This window comes from Homalodisca vitripennis, chromosome 1, assembly GCF_021130785.1.
Source record: "Homalodisca vitripennis isolate AUS2020 chromosome 1, UT_GWSS_2.1, whole genome shotgun sequence".
NCBI lineage: Eukaryota > Metazoa > Arthropoda > Insecta > Hemiptera > Cicadellidae > Homalodisca > Homalodisca vitripennis.
Window position 1 is genome coordinate 28,428,229 of NC_060207.1, and position 19,681 is coordinate 28,447,909.

Sequence of the window (19,681 nt, forward strand, 5' to 3'; positions counted from 1 at the left end):
TAGCAGAGGAATATTAGTAAAATTAAATTAATATGTTTTGTATATATCTTCTTTTGCAAATCACATTTTTACCTCTGTTTAACACATGGTCACAGATAGAAATCACTGTCAGTGTCGCAAAATATGTTTAGTTAATTATGCTTTTTGAGCACCAGTCACAATTGCACAGGTTTGTGGTTCTGGACCAACTTTTCTTCAAAGATTTCAAGAGCTGCAAAATACCAAAGGGGAAATTAGAGTCTGTAGTGAATATAAAAAAAATAATAATAAAACAAGTCTTAACCCAAATACTAACAAAACTAATAATAAAAAAAATCAAATGATCATAAGCTGTTGTAGCACTCGGAGTTCACTTTATGATTATGAATTTCAATACCGTAACAGAATTTTACTTTTTACACAATATTATTTGGGTAATTTATAGGTTATTAAATGCATGCAACTTTTTGCACAGTGTGAAAATTGTGTACAAGTAAAATTCTCATTATAAAAACAATGCAATTGGAGCAAATGTCTTTTTAGAAACGTACTCACATTTACACATGTAGCGCGCACGCACACTACTATTTTAATATAGTAATTTTTAGATGGTATTTTAGTAATTACACAGTGTGTAAATTAACTGGACTAACCCAAGTCCCTTTAACCGCGTGATGTGAGGTGACTGGCCGTGCTGAGGAAATGCAAGGGTCAGCACTCGTCAGCACGAGTCGGCAGTCGAGTTGAGGGCTCGGAGGTAGGCGGAGGGATTGGCAATGTAGAGTGTGTGAAGTAAGTCTATTTTGGTGGAGTGAGATGCGAAGCACACCGGTACACATATAGTAGTTTGGGTGCGCCTACGAGTGTTTTAGTGCATTTTGAATATAGATTGGACTCAAACAAAGGAGAAACGTGAGTAATTATTTCAAGACCCTTCTCAACCACTATTCTAAATTTCCCTACGAGCTAGGGTGGTGGCAGCAAAACGCTATCCCTTTTATTAACCATGAGCCTCTCTGGCTAATATCGGAGGGCTTACACACATATAATTAAAGAGATAAAAGTAGTAGATATAGTATTATAGTACTAACAGAAATTGCTAAAGAGAGTGCTATTCATAGCACTTGAATTTTCCCCAATAATTTTTGTATAAAGGGTTCCAAATCTGTTCATGCAAAGTTTAGTAAGATATCTTCAAATCTTGTCATATAAGTGGATATTAATATTTTCTTTCACAACCGTATTTTCTACAGATTCATCAAAATTTAATTTTAAATACTAAAAATTTACTCCCTGTGATGCCCTGAAATTAAATAAAGCCGTTAATAAATTATTTTACATCCAAACTGAAAAAACTTTATTCATTTTTAGCTGTCAGATGCAGTGACCCTCCTGAAATAGAAAATGGAGAAGTTTTCTTAAACAGCAACGTTTCTGTAGTGGGAACCGTTGTCGAATACTCCTGCATATCTCGCAAATACCGACTAATTGGGGCAAAACAAATCATATGTCTCCCATCTGGGCAATATGATAAACCTGCTCCCCAGTGCAAAGGTAATCATTATTCAAATCTCCTTTGCTGAACTGTCTTCTATGTAGATAACTTTCCCTTCTTACACTTTTTGAGCTCTGGTGGCGTTCTATTGTTCTTTCAATTTAAACTCTTGCCTGTGAATATGCTTTCTTTATGTACACGAGATTATCATTTGGTCTATTAGCTTATAAAATCTCTGTAATATTCAAGCTTTATCAGGAGTGAACCTTTTTTAATGCTTTTACAGTTGTTTACTCTTTTGTAAATATTACATTAGTAATCTAAAATTCAACACTTATGCTGAACTACGATGAGAGGTGACAACGATCCAAATATTATCAAATTAAAATATAGCATAATTGAAAAATCTTATTGCAAGATGACTAATATTAAATTTTAGTTAAGGAATTTAAAAGTCTAGTCATTAATATTATTATTTATAAAGTACAACAATTGTTGAAAAATTTGAAGACGGCCATGAATTAATTAGCCTAAAAATTAGAAAATTTCCAATAGAATACTACAAATTAAGACCAAATAAAGAAAAAAATACATAACGTTAAAATAATAAAATCCACTGTTAGTGAAGACACTCAACACAACCTCTCCAAAACTAAATACATCTTTTCAGTTAAAAGGAAAACAAAACACAAACACAATTTTACATTTTAACACCTCCACTGCAGCTTTGTACTGAGTGATCTTGCCTAGTGTCATGAGACTTGTGCTGTAAGGTGTCTGCCGCAGTCAACATGTTAATTGATAACTATTAGAGACATCAATCATGTTTCAAAACTGAACTTAACTCTTTATGTACAGTATTGTGCAAATTAATGTGAACAATCAAAATTAATTTGTAAATGTGATTTATTTATGCCAAAGTTACATTTAGGTACACTTACATGAGATTGTTACCATTAATTAGTATGGAATATTTCCCCCTTTTACTTTTATGACTTCCTGGACTATTCTTGGCATGGAATCTACAAGTTTTTTGCAATAGTTTGTGATGGCTTCATCTCTAAACCACACCTGAATCACTGCTTCCACCAATTTTGTTGTTGTTGTACAGTCCATTTTTTGCAGTCTAGCCTTACATTGCCCGGTTTCACAGCTCTTCACCCTCCTTCTAGGAGTCGTTTACGTACCGTTGAGTCATGAATTTTTACTCCAGCCTTTTCTAATTCTTGCTGGAAGTCTAACTTTTTCTGGGATGATGCTAGCACGCAAAAGAAAGGCTTTATCTCATGAAGTAGTCTTCCGTTTTCTTCTACATTTTTCCTTCCGCTGCACTTCAACGGATCCTGTTTCCCTTTTTTGTTTAATTATTTTGTTTACAGCAGCCAAACTTAACAACATTCCTTTGCAATGTCCCTCTGAGTCACTGGTGTATACTCACTAAGTGTTATGATCCTGTCTCTTTTCCTAAGTGTGTTATCCATATCAATAAACAACTAAACCTGATTGCACAGTTTTCTCAAAATCAATTAAAATAACACAAACTTGCACGCATAACCTAATATATAACAAAATATAATACTAATTTAACACAAAGCACGTGTTCAGAACAATATATCAATAAGGTTTTGAAATAATGTTTTTTTTTTTTTGGGAAAAAACAGCTGACAGAATATGCACAGCAGGTACGCCAATGTATGATAACTGAATTTCGACCTGTGTTCACATTAATTCACACAATACTATACATGCATCTCATGAAACATTCTCTAATAGTTTTTCACCTAGTATTGTCTCCCAAATTACTGTTGCTTCTACAATTGATAACAATTAACTATTATGATTAGTCTGACTTTTGAATTCTGGTGAGATTTTTCTGGAATATTTACGTAATTTTGACTTTTTATTACATCATTGACACTTGTTTATATTTATATAATGTAAAGTCTTCCTTTGTAAAAATGTGCTTCCTACATGATTGGAAGAGATTTTCTTTACAACATTCTTAAAAGTTTTAATTGTGATACCAATAGCAGTCTTTGTAAGATCATTCAAAAATGTTTATATGAAAATTCTGAAACATATCTCTATGTCTATGATAGTTAATTAATATTTTAAAATCTTGAGTGACTAACATCTGAAAAAAGTTACAAAAACCTCAAAGAAATAAAAACCTAGGTAAATAAGTTATTGTAAATATCAATAATTCTTAAGTATGGTTGTACTCTGCAATGCCCCATGGGTGAGATATAATTTTGAATATTAACAATAATAAACTTTCAAAATTTGTACTAACTTTAATTTGATTCATAGTAACTTCTAAGTACCATACATTATTACAAACTTTCTTTTTAAATTAAAAGGCCAACTAATTATTTATATTATATTTATTCAAATACTTTGGTTTTCAAACTTTTAAATGTATACAAATCAGCTCTGCATTCAGATAATTGTTGCAGTATAAATAATATTAGCATAGATAAAATTAATTGATTACAATATTGCTTATAAATAGAATGTTATATGTTACTAAAACATTTTATTTTTATCAAAATTTTTTTAAATTTTCTAGTTTGATTTGAAGTCGGTTATATAGCTATTTGGAAGTAGTTATTAGTTTTTATTTGCTGTTTGAAACCAAAGTTATTCTAAGTTAGCACACAGCTGAACTCTTTCTCCCTCCATTGTTATTTATTAATGTATTTGCTGTTCTTTCATCCTTACAGAAAATTGTTTAATCATTTGTATGCCATTGTAAATACTCTATACTCTCTTGTGAGTAAAATCCTCCTGCAATTAATAAACATTTTATGTCTATTATCTGCAGTTCGTGTAATTTTATTATTTTTATAAAACATGTTTTTTATTTTATTTATATAATTTTATTTTATTCATAAAACATTATACATTGTTTACTACCTGTTGTATTTATTTTGTTATTGTTGTTATAGACAAACAATTATCTTCAAACTTATAAAACAGTAAAAAGGGGCCTATTTTCAAACAATAATAATTGTTTTATTTCTTTGAATGTGTAAATTTTTCTTTAATTGTATTTGGTGAAATGTTCAAACGTTCAGATAAACTGTTGAAATGCAAATATTTTACTATGATCAATATCTAGATTAAGAGTATTGTGGGATTGATGCAGAAATCAAGCAGAGTACACCAATCGTGCCATTGGTAACTGCTCCCAAGCCGAGGACCACCACACGTCTCCCACCCACCAGGGAGAAGCCCCGCCCGTTCTCACCCCGCCCCACCACTCCAGCGACTGAGGACGACAGCAAACAGAGTGAATCGGGCCGTGTGCCACAGATCGTGGTGGCCTCTGCTCATCCCCAGGACAACGAGATCCCAGATTCTGTCCACGTTCACAACAATTTACTGCACAACGGGGCAGACCTTCCCACACACTCCACCGATGACCGCAGGGAAACCTTCGGAGCCAAGCTGAATTTAGGTTTGTACATATCATTAAAAAGGAGTCAATAATTCAATTTCACTAGACTCCTAAGCGAATTGTAGCTCAAACTGAATGAAGTATTCTAACCTCATCAATCCTAAAAGTCCCAATCTCTGCCAATCTTGGGTATCTCTTGGACTTCACTGGGATTGTTAAATTAAATTATTTGGTAATTATAAGTCAATATAAGGCAATAAATCATTTCTACATATCTAATAAAAAATTAAGTAGAAATTGAATTCTGATTGAATTTTAAATTATTAAGATTGATAAAGAAAGTGTTGTATACTATGTTTAAATTTTAGTATTAATTTAAACATATTAATAATAATAATGATTATTAATAATTTTAAACATTTACTATCAATAATTTTAAAATTATTGGAGAACTGTGTATTTCTTTTACAGCAAAACGTATTCAGATTTTTTGTTGAGTACATATAGATTTTGTTCCATGTGCTATAAAATTATACATGTACAAAATATGTGGTCTTGTGTTGAAAATAAATTTATTTGCTTTTAAATTTGTTGATCCAGGTGCCATTATTGCTCTTGGAGTTTTTGGAGCGTTTGTGTTCCTTGCTGCTGTTGTAACTACAGTTGTCATTCTGATTAGAAGGTACTGTTTATACAACTTGTTTTAATAGTGTTAGACGTAGTAAACATCTCTTGTACTGTTTTAAGTGTTCGAATATTTAAAGTTATACATTAGAATTACAAAGGCAAACGTTTAAAATTAATATAAAACTGATACAGCCACTGAAGTTACATGAATTTTTTCTCAAGGCATGTAAAGTGGAACCTTGATGGTCTGAACACCAGTGAGTTATTTTTTCAGTTCCTTTCTTTTTTGTTACACTTAATGAATAAATTACCTCTGTAACATGGTATATATTGTAAAAAAAGTCTTAGTAAGAGGACATTGGTAAAGATTTCTCAATTAAGAACCTTTACACTATAAAAACAAACTTCATAAGACAAATTAACTATAAAATGAATGCCAACATGTGAAGCAAGCCTAGTGCAGTTGCAGCTGGCTGCTTCCAATCACTGTGGTGTAGCAGAGGCAATGTGTTTTGAGTAAAAGCAGTCCAGCTGGTTGGCCATCTGGCTAAAGTGTCTGGCCATAATGCCCCACAGGTTTTTGCAGCCATTTGTATTAACAGCTGATCAAATCATTTACATACATACATATTATTAATACAATTTATCTACAATTATTATATCAATATCTATATGCTGACACACAGCCATGTCCATGTGTGTTCACACTAAGTATGATTTGATTTGAAGTCTAATCTAGCAAACACATAAATGACTCTTCTGGACATGTCTAGACAAAATGGTTTAAAGCTCCCACATTTCTACGTGTCACTGGCTCCACAAATCTAAGCATATTTTGATAGTTACCTTGGCAATCCAAAATTTGCCTTTTTTAATAACAGCAACATTTATTGAGGATTTGCGTTGTGTAGTCACAATGCCAGGCTTGTACTCAGACCGGTTTTGTCGGACAATTTTACTGGTTACCGACCCAGGCCACGCAACAGGTCTATTTGAAGAGAAAATTCGATGGATGGTGCCATGGCGTGGCCTGACCGAATCTCTTTTCCGGGGCTTGCCAAAGTTGAGTACGGTGATGCACACTGCATATTACATAAAGTATTACAATACTCTTCTTTTTCATGTATATCAGGGATTACATTTTTTATCTTGTTGAGATATATATTAATAACAAGTTAATAATGCTTAGTTATAAATAATATAGGCTTTTAAATATATCAAATTCAATTCAAGATTTTAAAATGAGAATTTTGAAATTGGTAAGAATTTATAGATTTCCTAATTTTTTGACTACAGAAGTTGTATTTGTGCTAATATATTAATTAAGTTATGGAAATAAATATTTCTCCAAACTTATTTTCCTTTCAGATTTTCACAGAATTAATGCAACATTTTAAACAATTAATTTATGTTTATTTAGTTTAGATTTTTTTCAATCAGTGTTTGCATTTAATTTCTTAAAACAGAGTATTTTTGTAGTGTTTTTAGAAGAAATACAAGCTAACATACTTTTCCAGGTTAAGTAAACTATTGAGTTCAGTACCTATTTTGTTAGGTGTGCAACTATGTAACTATTTTGTTCTACTACAAAATGCAACTGTTCTCTATTGTACTAAATGCAGCTAATTATGAAGCTGAACAAGATTCTCAAAGTATACCTCACAGCATACCTCAGTATACCAAAGTATACCTCACAGCTAAGCCTTTATTTTAAGAGTTATTTTACCTTGCTTAGCCGATTTTTAATGTTACGGTAGCTCTCTCTCCTATATTTTTCTGTATTCTTAATGATTGTGCCTAATGTGGAGGCAGTAATCTTATGTAAAGTTAATTAGTAATGTCTATTTCTTCTTCTTTGCAATGTCTTCAACAACTTGTAACACCTTATGCATTACGTTTAATGATTGAATGGAACATAATGTCAATTTCTGACTCAGTGTAATGGTCACTTACCACACTGAGGAGCAGCACCAGGATCACTGGACTGGATGAGTGGGGTTACGATTATTATTTAGGAGTTTTTTACACTGGATATTTGTACTATAGTGTTATCTTGTCTCCTCAAATCGTAAACTGTTACCGTGTACCATGTGTTTGTTACCATATATGAAATTATAAATCAAAATATTTCAGGGATATTATCCCTTTGTACACAAATATTATTAACACTTAGTTTCAATATATTGGGGAATTATTTATATCAGAGTGTGTTATAAAAGAAGTCCTGTATTAACAATTTTACTACAACAGCTTACTGTACAAGTGTACCCAAATATTCCCATGCTACACACTGTACTGCTTGATAGCCAAAGTACTAATTTATATAAAAGGAACAGGTGTTATAGTTTCTAAAAAATGTTCTAATACTCTAAAGCCACTACCTATGATAATTTAATATACTATTTCTTATCGTTTGAAACATTGCCGTCTTTTTAACGTCAACTGAATAGTTGGCACGTCAGATTATCATCCCAGAGGGCCAGATTTGAATCCTTATTTGGACATGCAACTCTCAGGCCAACACAAACTTACCTGAGGCTATTCTGAAATAAAGTGATAAATGGTTCTGGGTTATATTTTCCGATCATCCACAACGAACATCAATCATTCCAAAATTTAAAGCACTTGCTTACAGCTTTGCTTATGTGTATCTGTTCAGGGCTAATTTTTTATCTCTAGTTTAGGATTTTATATAGGCTTTAAAATTTTGCTATCCAAAAGCCAAATGCATGAAAATATGACAATTTTAATGGTCAGTACAATATTTTATGAACATTAACATAATAATGGATTGGCATTAAAACATTAGGAGTTGTGAACTTTATAATGCATTTAGTATAACAATTTCCTAAATTTATTTTATATTTGATACAAGTTATGTTATTATTTTGTGCAACAAAAAGTAAATATATCAACTAGAGAGGTAAAGGGATATGATGTGAAAAACCTTTCTGCTAAATAAAACTATTATTGGTTATCCTGAATTTGTTTAGTTTCACATTTTCTTCTCCAGCTCTGTTTCTCTACTAATCCACACCTTGGAACTAGCTTTTGGGCCTTGATCTGTTTTCTTGTGGGTTTTGCCAATCATCTTCACTGCATGATTTCTGTGCTAACCTTTCTTATCCTTTGCATGCTTCAGGACATTGCTAATTAGATTTCAAAACATCTTTTACTTTCTTTCAATATTTAAATAAATAATAAATAAAATAAATAAATACTGTATTTTCATAAACTTATAATAAAGCAAATAATAAAACTGGATTATTTAGAAAAAAAATGTAATAGACTAACCGACAAATTAAATTTTTTTCTGCCAAACTGAGTGAAGGCACTATGCGTGCTGCTTGAATCATCTCTTACATTTCTTCCTATAATTGAAAAATATGAAACTGCCCCCATTTTTAGTGTTAACTTTGTATGTGGCTCAATTTTAAACATAAGGTTCTTAATTTTGTTGTATAAATCCAGGCGCCAGAAATGTTTGGTAACATTCCACAGAACCTGATTACTTTATAGCACAATATTATTCAATAGAGAATACAAAGAAAGGAAAATAACAAAAATCTATTTGTTTCAACTTTAATGTCTCACACAGTTCAATTGAATTATTTATGTAATAAACAAAAACATGCTGTCCTCCCAACTATTCACTAGTGTTTTTAATCTGTTAGTTTTGGGCAATATGATATGGATTTAGAATTTAAAGTAGTATAAAAAAACAATATCGTTTAACAAGAGCCCACTTGTTATTGCATATTTGAAGTGAAAAGTAATCTTCTTCAGCCATAAAGTAATGTTATGAAATTAAATTTAATAAAATATTGTGCTTTGTGTATAAGTATAGGGTTGCTGATTTTGATCTGATCAGGGTTTCTATTTTTTTAGATGTAATTTATTTTATTCAGCTTCTTTCCATTCACTTTCTAGCTTTTTTATGAATGCATCTCATAATGCACATCCACACAGAACCAGAACAAAAAATTTTGTGAATTGGTCAAATCTGTATGATTTTTTTTAATGTATTGACTTAAAAACCTAAAAAGTTATTAAAAATTAACTACAAAATGAGTAAACCAATAAAACAACTGTACTTAATATTGTAAATTAAATTAATTGCAATCTACAACATTAAATTCATTTTATCCAGCTGGTTATAGAACTGTTTTAAGAATTGTATAACATTCCTGATGTTATATATTTATCTATAAAAAGAATAAAACTGTATTAAACAACATTATACTTCCATAAAATGTAGATTAATTAAAGTTTAAAAGATATAATGGTACTAGTGCCAGTATCACTATAAAACCATTAAAACCAAAAATAAAAAATAAATAACACTTTTAATTAAAAATAAGGTTGCTAAAGTGTAAAATCTGTAATTTTCAACCAATAATTACATAAAACGATTAAGAGCAAAGAGAGATTATGCTAATGCTAACATTACTAACGGCTACTAGCTAATGGGAGTGGGCTGTGTTGGTTCCAGTGGGAGGGACTCTAAGCACAAACTACCCCCTGCGCGCGCCATGCCCTCGCGCTGGTACACTCTTCTAGCTTTGCCTTTCCCCGACCAGCAGGTCGGCCGCAGGGAGTTCTCCCGAGCCTACCGCAGCAGGGCAGGATATTTCTCTAACCCGATCTGACACTTGTCATGATTTGTGAAATAAAGTACAAAGTACAAGGTACAGTCATCATTACGCAATGAGCACTGTACATACAAGCACTTGCACAACGTTTCCTGTCACTTGCGTTTGCTTGTAAACCTCACTGTAGTGCCTGTATAAGTATCAAATTTCTATCACTGTACTTTGCACATTGCTCTTTGCTTCGATGTCATTTTAAAATGATTTAAAAAGTATTTTTGTATTTCTATTCTGGTCACCTGTAAATCTGTTATACTAGTTAAATGGTGTCTCATGTTACCTTCTGAATGAGGCAACGTGGAGTTGCTGGTATTATTGCTAGCAGTTACCCGTGGCTTCGCATGCAATTTCGTAGGCTTTGCACGTGTATGAGCACTTCTGGTTCGAGTGAATTATATTTTGATGTGAATGTTGTGTTTGTCTTGATGACACAATTAAGAAAATGTGTCAAACAGTGTATATTTATGGCAATTGTAGTTTACTCCAGTCTTGGTAATTTTTGTACACTAGTTGATTTGACCTTACTTCCCCGATCAAGGATATTTATTAGTCTTTAAATTTATAGTAAGTGTTAGTAACTTTATCTTTGATGTCTGCATTACAGTACTGACCAAGCATTGAATACTTAATATTTGCTAAAATGTACAGTTAAAAGTATAATTTTACTAAAACTTTAATTTTTTCATCTGGATATTTTCTTAATCTAAGCTCAACAGTGGTTGCAAAAGAGGTTGAAATAAGAAATGTTTTTACTATCAAGCTTAACCTAAGCTTTCAAGACTATAAGTGTAAACCAATTGAAAATAGTGGTTCAGTTAATTAAAACAATTAAAAAGTTAATTAGGTTGTGCTGTTATAAAACAATGTTTACAGAGAACAGTTTATTACATTTCATAGGGTCTTTCAACCTACAGTTTACTATTATATTATAAAAATCATTATATTTTTCTATGTCGCTGTTTTTTTTTCTGTGAACTTTTACGATATTTTAATAGTTATTCTGCTAAAGAACAAATCAGAGATCATTATAATCAGTCAGTATAGCCATTCTTGAGTTATAAATTGTTTAACTGACCCGACTTTTGTTTTTGTGTATATTTTGTTGGACATGGAAATAGTTGTACAGTGCTCTGACCCACAATTCTCTCTTCTCTACAATCCTTAATTACCGTTTTAGAACCCGTATAACTTAAGTGTGTATATTTTAAACACTTCTTCCAAATATATGCAGAAATAAAAACTCTGAAATATATTTGTTCAGACTTTAATACAGAACTTTCAATTGTAGCCTATGGTTGCGGTACTGTTACTGTAGGCTAATCACAATATTCCTCCCTCCTACACTTATCATACCTATTCACAATCAATCATATGTATTATTTGTGCCATTAGTTCATGCGTAGTCATCTGTATCTTTAATCCTCAGCTATCCTTAAGTCAAGGAGAAATTGGTGTGGGATGCCTATTTGTATGCGTTATAGAAGATGTAAAGACTAAACTTTATTGTTTCATGCATTCACATGTTCCATATGACATACATTTATACAGTGCCACTACTAGGTTTATACAGAGTTTGCTTTCAATAGAAAAACTCAAAGCTAAAGATCAACTTAAAAATAAATGGCTCAACAAAATGTGTTTTTTAGAGCAGACATTGTAATCCACAGTTTACATGTCCTTGAAACGTGCATCTTTTACAAACAATATTTAAACTTATAATAACCAGTATAATGCTTAATTTATAAATAAACACTCCGATAATTATTAAATTTTTGTGTGTGAGGCCTTTTGTGTTCATGGAACACATTATCAGATCCACATAACAAAAATTATTAGAATTAGTTAGACAAAAATGTGGATGGATACACATAGGAATCTTTACAACAACAAAAATAGGATCTCCTAAACAATTTCTTAATGCATGCTTACGACCCATGAAATTAGAACTCAGTATTATTATGTTGTTTTGAAATTGTTGAATGGGTTTGTTTCTCTTAAGCTTTCTTTGTTATTACTTCCAAGAAATCCTTGATGTAAAGTATTACAGAATTTAAATAATGTATAAGATACTCATTTCTTTGTTATTACAAGTTTACATGTAATAATAATAATAATAATAAAACATATTCTCTTCTAATTTTCCACACAGTCTTTGCACATATTGTGCAATGCATGAATAAAGAACTTTTGGTTACTTGGTAGATAGATTGATTGATGTTGTAAAAAAATAGTAAGTGAAATATATTTTGGTTTTCAATACACATGGTGATAAAAATAATTATATCTAAAATGACAAGTTTGGTGTTGTTAGTTAATTTGAGACTACTTGGATAAAGATTTTTCAATTCAACGCAATGACTGTGGCATGCTAGACATCTTGCATTCCAAACTGTTACATTGTGCTCAGGTTTTCTTTCATTTTTGCTCTCCTACCATCATCCTACCTGTTAGCATTGCTCGGGGAGTGTTGTGTTGTTGTCATAGCATAGTGTAACAATTATAACCTTAATTTTGTTTGTTATTGGTTTCTGGTCTACGCCTACAGTAGATACAAATAAGGTAATAAATATAAGTTTCATATAATAATTTTCATTTTCCACATTCCACTACTTATAAGCAATCATAATGGCAACAATTTCAAGACGAATTTTACATATTATCACCATGGCAAGTAGATATTGCAAATTCACGTTTTCACGGGTGCTTAGTTCAAGAATACCTACAAAATATTATGAGCAATAGCTATGGCCTCGAATCTTTATAACAACACCTGATCATCATATTGCAAGCTTCTATGTACATTATTATATGTTTATGCCTTTATGCCATAAATAGTTTTAAATATCTGCATAACAATCTTTACCTTAAAAATAGTAAATAAAGACCTTTTGAAGGTCTCTAGTGCAAGATATTATGACTGACATAACGCTGTCACTAACAAATATAATGTAGCTCTTGAACAGTTTCTATCATATATTCTCCAATAAAATAATTGCAGCTAGTAGCAAATTACAAAAATTCTGATGCAAACAATATGTTAAAATAATATGCATTCCTTCTACAGGTGGCTTTCTTTAAACCTATCCTGCATTAAAATCCCTTAGGGTTACTCTTCAAGCAAATATGGAGTTCAGCTCCATTTCACTTTTCGCTTACTATAGCTTCTGAAATTTGATGCTGTTACATACTTGACTCCTGAAATTTAGTGTTTATGTCCATCTAAAGATAAAAAAAAGTTGGCAACAAAGAAGCTCAAAATGAACTCTTCACATCATTTCGACTACACTTCTAGACTACAAAATCAAATGTAACTAAGGTGAAAAAGTATTCTCATTATATCTCTAATATCTCATTAGGTGCACAATTAAGAGCACTACGATGTTTTAGATACAATCCCAAAGCACAGCAGAGCAACCAAATTTTTCACACATAACGGTTTTCTGCATTAAGCGGAAGGTGACATAGAGCTGAACACAAAATTCACATTGGGGATCACTTCCCACCATGGATGCGTTATGTGTACTTTTTAAGGAAATTCAAATTGTAAAATACAATTTTTATGCCCTCAGTAAAATAAAATATTATGTATTTGTTTATATTTAGTTAGCTGAATTCTTTTATAAATATATATTTTAAATCTAGCAAATCATTTTTACAGAAACCGAAGTGCCAAACACTATCGTCATCGGGCATCGCCTGACTGCAATACAGTGGCGTCATTTGACTCGTCGAGCTCTGAGTCGCGCGGGGGCCTGAACCGCTACTACCGCCAAGCATGGGAGAACCTACACCAGTCTGCGAGCACCAAGGCGGCCGCAGCGCATCATCCCCCTCTGCGGCGCAAGGAGACTCTGGACCGTGAGGGAGTGAGAGACGGCAGCGAGTTAGTGGTCAGTGACGTATACCCGCAACAGCGCAACACCACGGACAAGAAGAGACACCATCACCATCACCACCATTCCCACCAAGGGGGCGAGTGGAGGTCTCAACACCACCAACACGCACGCTCTCCTCACAAGACTCGCTATTGACTGCCCATACAACCTTTCTTCGACTTTCATTTCCTGCTGTGTTAGATATTTAGCAAAGTTATATTTATTTTATTAGGAATTACTATTCCAACTTAAAACTCGTTTTATTATATAATTTAGATTATTTATAAAAGTAAATTTTGTACAAAATCAATTAATGCAATACCAAAATTGAATAATTTAAATACAGATTATGTAAATCGTAATTAAATATGTTTGAATATACAAGATTGAGTTTTCCAACATTATTAATGTTGAACTGAAAGTACAGATTCAATGCAATGAACTAACACATTTTCCAGTGTTTCAAACCAAAGCTGAATATTCTACATTTGTTCTTAGTTCTCTACTATCTCCTTTTCATGTCTACTTTTATCTTCTTATTTTTATTAGTTATAAGTTAAGGATTTTTAAATTTATATTGTACATACTTATATTATAATTATTTACTGTTAATTTTTTATACTACAGACAGACTAGCAATAAAACTAAATTTGGAAAATATTAAGTCTATGTAATACATAAATGTAACATAATACCTATGGTATGAGAGTTGTAACCTTCATTATGTTTCTTTTGTGATAAAGTTTACATTGGGTGGTTTTAAAGACTATAAGGTAAACAAATTTGAAGATTACACCGTATTAATGTGTTGATTGTAAGGGATGCCTCGGCCAGACTTTGAAATCGATAATTAAAGTGAGGCTGATGTACACCTTGCATATATTTGAAAATGTTATATTGTTGTTCTGTATATTTTTATGACTTTCCCCGAAGTGAGCTTAATTTTCCAAAAGAACTTCAAGAACAGTTTATAAGTGAGATTTATACACACTCACTTTGTTTATAAGCAGTAAAAGATATAATTGAAATAATATTTTCGAAATGGCTTTAAGGCCAAGCTTTTGTTTGGTTTACCAAATTGAGTATGTTTTTAATAACCAATTCTAAGTGTGCTTTTTGTATGTATTTATTGTAAAATATAGAATATAAAATATAGAGTATATATAGAGTATTTTGTGTCTTAATACTTCTATCCTTACTTCCTGATATAAGTGATATAAGCGATATAAAATTAATTGATTAGTGAACCATACTTTACCACAGTTTTCTTCATTTAAACATGTCCTATTAGTTGTAATCTTAAGTCTTCCAGTTCACATACGTTGTTTGCACTATAAACATACTTCGGCCTCACTGTGGAGAACCAACTCCAGTCAACAGATGTTAAACTGAAACTGCCAGTAATAAGCCGTCATCTGTACAGGTGAGTTGAAGGGGCGGAGTTTTATCTTGATTGGCAGTGCTTAACCAACCACCAACTAGTTTGATCAATATGGCTTCTGTATCGCAGGTGACCAACTATAATTTCACACTATATTCTTTAATGAAGTTGTTTTTTTTCTTGATTATTTATAAATTTTCTTTTATTCACGTTGGATAATAGTAGGAAATTTTATCAACTACTTCGTTCTTGTCAAATTCTATTGCATGTTTGGTCTTGAAACATGCGGAAGCTTGGAACGTGTTAGGGTCATTACCACTAGTTTGTTGCTGGTGAAAACTCCTTGAGCACAAGAAAAATAAGTTTGTTGAATATGATGATGGAAAATGTAAACATACTCAACCTCCTGAAAAGATTTACTAAGTGTGCTAAAGACATTGAACAATGGTTCCAGAATGATACCAGACAAGAAATTATATCCCATGCAGAAATTATTTCTGTTGTCACAATTAATGAAAACTCTGGAAAATGAAGAAGTTCCTGTTGAACTTGAGGACTCCACCATACAAGCTCCTAAAATATCACATATTTAGGGACTAAAGACTATCGAAACCGTCCTTCAGAATTTCGAACAACAAGGTGCGTCGGTATTGGACTTGCTGTTCCTTTGTTGTCTTCGTGATGAGGTAGCAAAATGCATAGTGCAGTGTAGAAAACAACAGGACCACTCATTTCTTAAAAAAAAGTAAACAGTTTTTGTAGTTAATTTTCATTATAAAAAACTTTATGCCTCCATAAAGTATATACTTTTCCTTAGTTTAAGACTATTTTGACAGTTTATTCTCAGGCACATAATACGTACAACTACACTACTTTATTTTTATTTTTTATTTCCGATACCCCCAAATTTCACAAACTCGGCCACCCTTCGGTCCACATTAGACAGAGTTTTCAGGACTCTACTGTATCTTTAAATTGAGACATCTCCCACAACCCTAAAAGTGTAAAAGTGTTTAAGGTTTAATATTGCTCTTATGCGTTGTTTCACTACAGCCAGGTCTTAAACAAATATTGGAACAATATCAATACAATATAATTTTAAAATATTTGTTTCTTAATTTATAAATATGTTTTTGCAGCAGATTGAAACATTGTCATCAACCTTTCATTTTAAAATGCCTACAAATACTAATCCATATATCTCTGTTTCTTTTTACAAGGAGTACGCCAGACAAAGTGTCACTTAACAGGCTATACTGTAGTTGAATGCGAAGTGTTTTAGCTCATTTCTTTCTTTAGAAATTAGACAGACAGAAGAAATTTTTCCAACTACCAGATAAATAGGAGAGAAATTTTGCCAACACCTTAGTGATAAACCTGAGTGATGCTCAGCCAAAAAATATAAAAGGCTTGAAGACTATCATTGAACTAGATTTTGTCTAATTAGGAAAGGATTTTATGCAAAATTAATCAATGAAAGTGTTTTCAAGATATCCTGCAGTTAAACAGGCTATGTTAATGCTCAGTCAAATCCACAGCTCAATATGTCCTCAAAATATCCTGTGGAAAACAGAAGGACAGAAGAAACACATAAAAAAAGAGGAGTTTTGTGAACACTCAATTAATTAATATACAAAATTGCAAGTGTATAGCTCAAATAATTCCCTGGGTTATAAGCTTTGGCAATGCTTAACCAAATCATCCTGGAAACGTTCACTAATATTGAACTTTATCTTGCTATTTAGAAATGTTCATGCAAAACTTTGTATATAGGTCAAATCATTCTCAAGATACTATGTGACAGAATATGCTAAAGTTCAGCCAATCAAGAGACAATCCCCATTATGAAACTTAATGCCGCCCATGTAGAAATGAAGTTATATTCAAAATGACAAGTCCATAACTCAAGTAATTCTTGAGATGTTCTTCAAAAAACAAACACACATAAGAGGAGTGGTAAGAGTTCTCTTAATCATAGCTAATTTTAAAAATGTCGAGACTATAGCTCAATTTGTTCCTGAAATAGCCTGTAGAAAGTTAGGCTTTTTTAATACCAAGCCAAATCTCATGAGTAACATGCACTATCATCGAACTCTACGTTACCTATACATAAATGAAGCTTGTTGCAAAATTTCAATTAGTTCTTAAGATTGACCCCCACGGATCCTTCCCACACCCCAAGCTAAATGGATATCATTCACTATCTATCTACTGAAGGGATATCATTCAATCAAACTACCTTGTGTAGAAATGGAATTTCAAGCAAACTTCAAGCACATACACAATTTATTCTTGAGATATCTCTCTGAGCAATAAGTGTTGCAAATGTTCATTTGAGTTTTATTAAATTGCGTACAACATTATCAAACTTGAGTTTACCTATATATAAATTAAACTTTATCCAAATGTGAAGCCTGTAGCACAAATTGTTATCAAGATATTCCTTTGATTATTTTAGTTTTCTTATGAGAAGAACTGAGAAATTGCACTTAGTCTTAAAAGGACCTTCATGCTGATCCTGGAATGATAGGATATTCTGGATGGGGGTTGAGGTTAGGGGCTGCCTCCTGTCAAGATCCATGAGGAAGGATTTTGGGCATTAATTTCAATTATGTCTCCTTGGAAGAAGGGGATGCCATCTCTGTACCGACCTCTCCAGTCAAAGTAGAAAGGAGTAGTAAGGCCTTATGTCTAGTCTAGCAACAACCCTTAACACTTAGAGGGTCCCACCAACTTCAACAGTCATCTCCCGCAATAAGCTAGATCTACTCTTGCACCCCAATATCTCAACATTTGCAGTTCGTGATGTGCTGCTCCTGGACATCCATAAGGTTACCCAGATTTAAGCGACAGATTCGTTTTTGCTGTACCAAGGGTAGGTTCAACTAGAAGATATAAACCAGCCAGAAGTGAACCCTATTGAGGGTGTTCCCTTGATTGATTAATAGGCTTCTCTAATGCTTAGCCAAATTCATAAATGATCATTTAACTGAATTTTGGGTATGTAAAAGTGAATGTTTATATAAAATTTAAAGTCTATACCTCACTCCAATCCCAAAATAGTTAGGTTTCAATGATGCTGAGCCAAAAAGCATGGTCGAATATGCATCATAATCAAACTTGATTTTGCTATGTAGTTAGTGAAGCTTCATAAAAAATACATAAATAAAACTCAAGCCTAAAGCTCAATACGTTCTTGAGATATCTTGTGGCAAAATCCCATGGTGTGATATGCACCATCATCGAATTCGATGTTGCTAATATAGAATAGAAGCTTAATGCAAAATTTGAAGTTTATTTCAATTAGTTTTACAATTTTAACAAATTATTGAATATATTATAACTACTAATTTATTGCTATGTTATTATTTTACATTGTCAAATACATAAATTAAATTAAATAATTATATTTATTCCATAATATCAGCACAAACATAAACATAAAAGCAACTTAGAATTTACACTGTCATGTATTACAAGTAAAATTGTGTCAGTGCAGTAAAACAACACGAAATATAAACACAATCAATGTCAGCCCACATTCTGCTCTTTACACGGCTTCCTATATAATCTCATTTTCTATATAATCAAATATTTTAGTACAGTACATGAAACATGGATACAATAATTGTTTGTATACTTTCTGTACTGTTGCATTGTTCAACCATAAAACGCTAAAGTAAAAGCTACAAAAATAAATGAAATATACATATAAAATTAGTTTTTTTTTTTAATGTTATAGCAAACATTTATTCAAAACTTTATATTATCACTTGAAAACAACCTTCCTTAAAACATAAAAAACTATGTTATTGTGACAGTGATTTTTTCAACTAGAAGTTTATTGAAATATCAAGGTTGATTTTAAAACTTCTAAAAATATTTTTATTAAAATTCCTTATGCTATAAGGAATATTTCTAGTTCCTGTATTACAACTTTTGTAAGATATTCTTAATATTTTAAAAACAAAAAGATGATGAAATAGCAGTAGCCTGTACTTAAATAGCAAAGGAAGGAAAAAGAACTCGTCCTCTTATTTTTCTTTAAATTTATTATGATCAAATGATTTCGAAGCGCTTGTAATGGTTGTAATTTGGTTTTAAATGCCCCTTCTCAACTTCTAATACCATACTGTAGCCTAGATTGTACTTATGCATAATACAAATTTTTCATTAGTTTCCATGATTGAAAATATTATTTTTTTAAAACTTCCTTGTGCTAGATTGTTTGCAAATAAATATTACATGTTTCTCCCTGAAACAACTAATATCATC

General features: G+C 31.9%; 1 protein-coding gene across 4 annotated transcripts in view; it reads left to right on the forward strand.

Annotated features, from left to right (window-relative positions):
* LOC124358766 overlaps positions 1 to 15,196 on the forward strand; it is a 97,182-nt gene extending 81,986 nt beyond the window's left edge. For 2 of the 4 annotated variants that reach the window (XM_046811066.1, XM_046811071.1), the window contains 4 exons: positions 1,351 to 1,533; positions 4,623 to 4,934; positions 5,475 to 5,556; positions 13,809 to 15,196. In XM_046811066.1, the coding sequence (XP_046667022.1) occupies positions 1,351 to 1,533; positions 4,623 to 4,934; positions 5,475 to 5,556; positions 13,809 to 14,181 (950 nt within the window). In that variant the 3' untranslated portion in view covers positions 14,182 to 15,196. The remainder of the gene's footprint in view (positions 1 to 1,350; positions 1,534 to 4,622; positions 4,935 to 5,474; positions 5,557 to 13,808) is intronic. The other 2 variants (XM_046811077.1, XM_046811083.1) reach the window with 1 other exon arrangement.
* The last annotated feature ends 4,485 nt before the right edge of the window (positions 15,197 to 19,681 follow it).